At 51.9% G+C, this 7,139-nt stretch overlaps 1 protein-coding gene across 1 annotated transcript in view; it reads right to left on the reverse strand.

The window, feature by feature from the left end:
• The window catches only part of engl (endoglin, like), an 18,512-nt gene extending 13,288 nt beyond the window's left edge, over positions 1 to 5,224 (reverse strand). Inside the window, exons 1-2 of the mRNA XM_088604918.1 lie at positions 5,091 to 5,224; positions 329 to 454 (exon numbers count right to left, since the gene is read on the reverse strand). Coding sequence (XP_088461044.1) covers positions 329 to 389 — 61 coding nt within the window. The 5' untranslated portion in view covers positions 390 to 454; positions 5,091 to 5,224. The remainder of the gene's footprint in view (positions 1 to 328; positions 455 to 5,090) is intronic.
• Positions 5,225 to 7,139: the final 1,915 nt, after the last annotated feature.

Consider the following 7,139-nt stretch of genomic DNA (forward strand, 5'->3'; position numbering starts at 1 on the left):
GTGTGTGGATGCAGTGTGTGAGTAAGTGTAGTGTGTGTAAGCTGATGTGTGATAGTGCAGTGTGTGTGTGTTGAAGTAGCGTGTGTGTGGATGCAGTGTGTGAGGTGATGTGTTTGTATTTGTACAGAAGAGGGGTGACTCTGCTGGGTGAACTGCCACTTATCCCACCACATCTCTAACTCCCCGCCTCCTCCTGTGCTCCTGAGCAACTCTCTCTCTAGAAGTATACTGTATAGAAAGTCTCTTCCCTGTCTCCATCCTTCCCTTGGTCTTTCTCTCTAGCCATCCAACCACCTAGTATATAGATCAACCCTTCAATATTCCTCACCTGCCATTCCAACTGTCAACACCAGGAGGCAGAGCAGAGTCAGTCCCTTCAGGGACGCCATGATTGTGTTTCCACGGCTCGAGGCTTCACTGAGGATGAGACTGTGGCCTCAGCTCCCAAAACATGCTGGGAAAAGATGAGTAGAACAGTAGGGGCTACAGTCCCAGTGCAGTAGAACAGTCCTGTTACAGTAGGAGCTACAGTCCCAGTGCAGGAGGACAGTCCCGTTACAATAGGAGCTACAGTCCCAGTGCAGTAGAACAGTCCTGTTACAATAGGAGCTACAGTCCCAGTGCAGTAGAACAGTCCTGTTACAATAGGAGCTACAGTCCCAGTGCAGTAGAACAGTCCTGTTACAATAGGAGCTACAGTCCCAGTGCAGTAGAACAGTCCTGTTACAGTAGGAGCTACAGTCCCAGTGCAGTAGAACAGTCCCGTTACAATAGGAGCTACAGTCCCAGTGCAGTAGAACAGTCCCGTTACAATAGGGGCTACAGTCCCAGTGCAGTAGAGCAGTCCCGTTACAATAGGGGCTACAGTCCCAGTGCAGTAGAACAGTCCCGTTACAGTAGGAGCTACAGTCCCAGTGCAGTAGAACAGTCCCGTTACAATAGGGGCTACAGTCCCAGTGCAGTAGAACAGTCCCGTTACAATAGGGGCTACAGTCCCAGTGCAGTAGAACAGTCCCGTTACAATAGGGGCTACAGTCCCAGTGCAGTAGAACAGTCCCGTTACAATAGGAGCTACAGTCCCAGTGCAGTAGAACAGTCCCGTTACAATAGGAGCTACAGTCCCAGTGCAGTAGAACAGTCCCGTTACAATAGGGGCTACAGTCCCAGTGCAGTAGAACAGTCCTGTTACAATAGGGGCTACAGTCCCAGTGCAGTAGAACAGTCCTGTTACAGTAGGAGCTACAGTCCCAGTGCAGGAGGACAGTCCCGTTACAATAGGGGCTACAGTCCCAGTGCAGTAGAACAGTCCCGTTACAATAGGGGCTACAGTCCCAGTGCAGTAGGACAGTCCCGTTACAGTAGGAGCTACAGTCCCAGTGCAGGAGGACAGTCCCGTTACAATAGGAGCTACAGTCCCAGTGCAGTAGAACAGTCCTGTTACAATAGGGGCTACAGTCCTAGTGCAGTAGAACAGTCCTGTTACAATAGGAGCTACAGTCCCAGTGCAGTAGAACAGTCCTGTTACAATAGGAGCTACAGTCCCAGTGCAGTAGAACAGTCCTGTTACAATAGGAGCTACAGTCCCAGTGCAGTAGAACAGTCCCGTTACAGTAGGAGCTACAGTCCCAGTGCAGTAGAACAGTCCCGTTACAGTAGGAGCTACAGTCCCAGTGCAGTAGAACAGTCCCGTTACAATAGGGGCTACAGTCCCAGTGCAGTAGAACAGTCCCGTTACAATAGGGGCTACAGTCCCAGTGCAGTAGAACAGTCCCGTTACAGTAGGAGCTACAGTCCCAGTGCAGTAGAACAGTCCCGTTACAATAGGAGCTACAGTCCCAGTGCAGTAGGACAGTCCCGTTACAATAGGGGCTACAGTCCCAGTGCAGTAGAACAGTCCCGTTACAATAGGGGCTACAGTCCCAGTGCAGTAGAACAGTCCCGTTACAATAGGAGCTACAGTCCCAGTGCAGTAGGACAGTCCCGTTACAATAGGGGCTACAGTCCCAGTGCAGTAGAACAGTCCCGTTACAATAGGGGCTACAGTCCCAGTGCAGTAGAACAGTCCCGTTACAATAGGGGCTACAGTCCCAGTGCAGTAGAACAGTCCTGTTACAATAGGGGCTACAGTCCCAGTGCAGTAGAACAATCCTGTTACAATAGGGGCTACAGTCCCAGTGCAGTACGACAGTCCTGTTACAATAGAGGCTACAGTCCCAATGCAGTAGAACAGTCCTGTTACAATAGGGGCTACAGTCCCAGTGCAGGAGGACAGTCCCGTTACAATAGAGGCTACAGTCCCAATGCAGTAGAACAGTCCCGTTACAATAGGGGCTACAGTCCCAGTGCAGTAGGACAGTCCTGTTACAGTAGGAGCTACAGTCCCAGTGCAGAAGAACAGTCCTGTTACAATAGGAGCTACAGTCCCAGTGCAGTAGAACAGTCCTGTTACAATAGGAGCTACAGTCCCAGTGCAGTAGAACAGTCCTGTTACAGTAGGAGCTACAGTCCCAGTGCAGTAGAACAGTCCCGTTACAATAGGAGCTACAGTCCCAGTGCAGAAGAACAGTCCCGTTACAATAGGGGCTACAGTCCCAGTGCAGTAGAACAGTCCTGTTACAGTAGGAGCTACAGTCCCAGTGCAGTAGAACAGTCCTGTTACAATAGGAGCTACAGTCCCAGTGCAGTAGAACAGTCCTGTTACAATAGGAGCTACAGTCCCAGTGCAGTAGAACAGTCCTGTTACAATAGGAGCTACAGTCCCAGTGAAGTAGAACAGTCCTGTTACAATAGGGGCTATAGTCCCAGTGCAGTAGGACAGTCCTGTTACAATAGAGGCTACAGTCCCAGTGCAGTAGAACAGTCCTGTTACAGTAGGAGCTACAGTCCCAGTGCAGTAGAACAGTCCCGTTACAATAGGGGCTACAGTCCCAGTGCAGTAGAACAGTCCTGTTACAGTAGGAGCTACAGTCCCAGTGCAGTAGAACAGTCCTGTTACAGTAGGAGCTACAGTCCCAGTGCAGTAGAACAGTCCAGTTACAATAGGAGCTACAGTCCCAGTGCAGTAGAACAGTCCCGTTACAATAGGGGCTACAGTCCCAGTGCAGTAGAACAGTCCTGTTACAATAGGAGCTACAGTCCCAGTGCAGTAGAACAGTCCTGTTACAATAGGGGCTACAGTCCCAGTGCAGTAGAACAGTCCTGTTACAACAGTCCCAGTGTAGTAGAACAGTCCTGTTACAGTAGGAGCTACAGTCCCAGTGCAGAAGAACAGTCCTGTTACAATAGGAGCTACAGTCCCAGTGCAGTAGAACAGTCCTGTTACAGTAGGAGCTACAGTCCCAGTGCAGAAGAACAGTCCTGTTACAATAGGAGCTACAGTCCCAGTGCAGAAGAACAGTCCCGTTACAATAGGGGCTACATTCCCAGTGCAGTAGGACAGTCCTGTTACAGTAGGAGCTACAGTCCCAGTGCAGTAGAACAGTCCCGTTACAACAGTCCCAGTGCAGTAGAACAGTCCTGTTACAATAGGGGCTACAGTCCCAGTGCAGTAGAACAGTCCTGTTACAATAGGAGCTACAGTCCCAGTGCAGTAGAACAGTCCTGTTACAATAGGAGCTACAGTCCCAGTGCAGTAGAACAGTCCTGTTACAATAGGAACTACAGTCCCAGTGCAGTAGAACAGTCCCGTTACAATAGGGGCTACAGTCCCAGTGCAGTAGAACAGTCCCGTTACAGTAGGAGCTACAGTCCCAGTGCAGTAGAACAGTCCCGTTACAATAGGAGCTACAGTCCCAGTGCAGTAGAACAGTCCCGTTACAATAGGGGCTACAGTCCCAGTGCAGTAGAACAGTCCTGTTACAGTAGGAGCTACAGTCCCAGTGCAGTAGAACAGTCCTGTTACAATAGGAGCTACAGTCCCAGTGCAGAAGAACAGTCCTGTTACAATAGGAGCTACAGTCCCAGTGCAGAAGAACAGTCCCGTTACAATAGGGGCTACATTCCCAGTGCAGTAGGACAGTCCTGTTACAGTAGGAGCTACAGTCCCAGTGCAGTAGAACAGTCCCGTTACAACAGTCCCAGTGCAGTAGAACAGTCCTGTTACAATAGGGGCTACAGTCCCAGTGCAGTAGAACAGTCCTGTTACAATAGGAGCTACAGTCCCAGTGCAGTAGAACAGTCCTGTTACAATAGGAGCTACAGTCCCAGTGCAGTAGAACAGTCCTGTTACAATAGGAGCTACAGTCCCAGTGCAGTAGAACAGTCCCGTTACAATAGGGGCTACAGTCCCAGTGCAGTAGAACAGTCCTGTTACAGTAGGAGCTACAGTCCCAGTGCAGTAGAACAGTCCTGTTACAATAGGAGCTACAGTCCCAGTGCAGTAGAACAGTCCCGTTACAATAGGAGCTACAGTCCCAGTGCAGTAGAACAGTCCCGTTAGAATAGGGGCTACAGTCACAGTAGGATCACTGAAATATGACCAGTAAGGCTAAAAAAAATCCTAAAACACAAGATGCTTCCAAATGTGTAATGTGTAATCATTCAAGCAGTAACTTATTTGGCTTTGCAATGACTACAACACGGGTTATGAAAACAAGCCGAACGCTATTTACTGAAATTTGATCTTTCAGAAATCTGTGTCGGAACAGAGCCCAGCACCCGGTCCATGAGTGCACACAACAGCCACATCCACCACGGCGTCGTGTGAAATGAGACACGACAGACAGATCTCCCTCCGTCCCCAAAGGGACATTGGGTGTTTAGAAAAAATATATCGGGTCAAAGACGAAGCAAGAATACGAGAGGCTGTTTTTTTCCCAGTAACGCAATACCGGCTGAGTGGAGTTGGTCTTGGCTGCGGTAGTGTCTGGAGCGAAAAACGCTCAAAAGCCACACTAATCCACGCCACGCGTGGCAATACACGCTCGCTCGCAGAGTCACAAGCAAAACGGGGCGCGATTCTTCTCCGCGGGAGAACGGAGCTCACGCGCATGGTCCTGCCTTTTTTTTAAAAAAGAGAGAAAGACACCCCCCCCCCCCAAACTCACACACTCACACACGCAGACCCACACCCTCGCGTGCTCGGCTCTCACCTCGGCGGACAGCGTCTGTACTGGCTGCGGCAGAAACGACAGAAACTCACCGTCCGCTCGGTACCGACTGTTTACACACTAAAGCTACACACACACACTCCTCCCTCTGTCACACACTCATACAGACACTCTCCCCCTCCCTCCTCTCCCCTCTCCCCAGAAGCACAAAGGAGAGACCAGCCAGTTTCAAACTCCGCGGCTGCGGGAGATGCCGAACTTGCGCGAACTGTAGCGCTTTCTGCCGCCGCGCCGCTGTTTCGTGTCTGCGCGTGTCCGCGCGTCTGGGCGCGCCGTGAGGAGAGTGATGGAGATCAGGGGTGAGAGAGAGAGGAGAGTGATGGAGATCAGGGTGAGAGAGAGAGGAGAGTGATGGAGATCAGGGGTGAGAGAGAGGAGAGTGATGGAGATCAGGGTGAGAGAGAGAGGAGAGTGATGGAGATCAGGGGTGAGAGAGAGGAGAGTGATGGAGATCAGGGTGAGAGAGAGAGGAGAGTGATGGAGATCAGGGGTGAGAGAGGAGAGTGATGGAGATCAGGGGTGAGAGAGAGAGGAGAGTGATGGAGATCAGGGGTGAGAGAGGAGAGTGATGGAGATCAGGGGTGAGAGAGAGAGGAGAGTGATGGAGATCAGGGGTGAGAGAGGAGAGTGATGGAGATCAGGGGTGAGAGAGAGAGGAGAGTGATGGAGATCAGGGGTGAGAGAGAGAGGAGAGTGATGGAGATCAGGGGTGAGAGAGAGAGGAGAGTGATGGAGATCAGGGTGAGAGAGAGAGGAGAGTGATGGAGATCAGGGTGAGAGAGAGAGGAGAGTGATGGAGATCAGGGGTGAGAGAGAGGAGAGTGATGGAGATCAGGGGTGAGAGAGAGGAGAGTGATGGAGATCAGGGGTGAGAGAGAGAGGAGAGTGACAGAGATCAGGGGTGAGAGAGGAGAGTGATGGAGATCAGGGGTGAGAGAGAGGAGAGTGATGGAGATCAGGGTGAGAGAGGAGAGTGATGGAGATCAGGGGTGAGAGAGGAGAGTGATGGAGATCAGGGGTGAGAGAGAGGAGAGTGATGGAGATCAGGGGTGAGAGAGAGAGGAGAGTGATGGAGATCAGGGTGAGAGAGAGAGGAGAGTGATGGAGATCAGGGGTGAGAGAGAGGAGAGTGACAGATCAGGGGTGAGAGAGAGGAGAGTGATGGAGATCAGGGGTGAGAGAGGGCCAACAAAGATTTCAAATATTAGTACTAGTTGGGATTTTAAATAATGCTGTAAACTTTACAGCCCCTGATGAAAATGAAATGCATCTATAATAATAATTACAGTAATAATACCTGCACCACTCACCGGCTGCTTGGACAAGTCGTTCCAGTGCTCATCTGTCCACAATCGCGCAGGCAGTCCACATCTCCATGGCAACCTCCAACACAAAACAGGTCATTTCACCCTCTGACCTCTCTACCTCCTGCCTCTCCCATCGCTCTTCCTCTCCTCTCCCCGAAAGTGAACACACCGCAGAGGGTGCTGCAGGAACGGAGGGAGCCTCCTGAGATGATGGGGCACCCCCCTCATCTCAGGAGGTCAGAGGAAGTCTCATGGCATCACTTGCCCCGAGTCCGGACTCCGCAGCCCCGTCAGAGACAGGGAAGCGACTCGGGTCTGGGGATCCCTGCAGGAGTGACGTCTCTCCCGGGCCAGCTGACAGCCTCCCGGCATCCCCAGCTCCAGCACACTTCCCCCAGGCCCAGCGGGTGCTCTCCCGGGGAATCAGCACGGCGCTGGACAGACGTGCCGGACCACAGCCGAGCGAGACGGGCTGACAGAGAAGCCCAGGGATCTGTACTGCGGCCAGCGACCACGTTCCCTGGTGACACCAGACCAGGGGGATGGGAAAACGGGATCTCGCTTAGGATATTGTGGGCAGCTCACTCTGTCCACAAACAAGATGGATAGTGCTGATCGCAATCGCTCCCAAAGAGTGAGCCGATACATTCCAGGGCTTAAAGGAACGCCCGCCCCACCCACAGGCCCAGAAATCCAGGAATGGAGAAGAGTACGAGGGGACTCA

The sequence above is a fragment of the Lepisosteus platostomus genome, chromosome 13 (assembly GCF_059453375.1).
Source record: "Lepisosteus platostomus isolate fLepPlt1 chromosome 13, fLepPlt1.hap1, whole genome shotgun sequence".
Taxonomy (NCBI): Eukaryota; Metazoa; Chordata; class Actinopteri; order Semionotiformes; family Lepisosteidae; genus Lepisosteus; species Lepisosteus platostomus.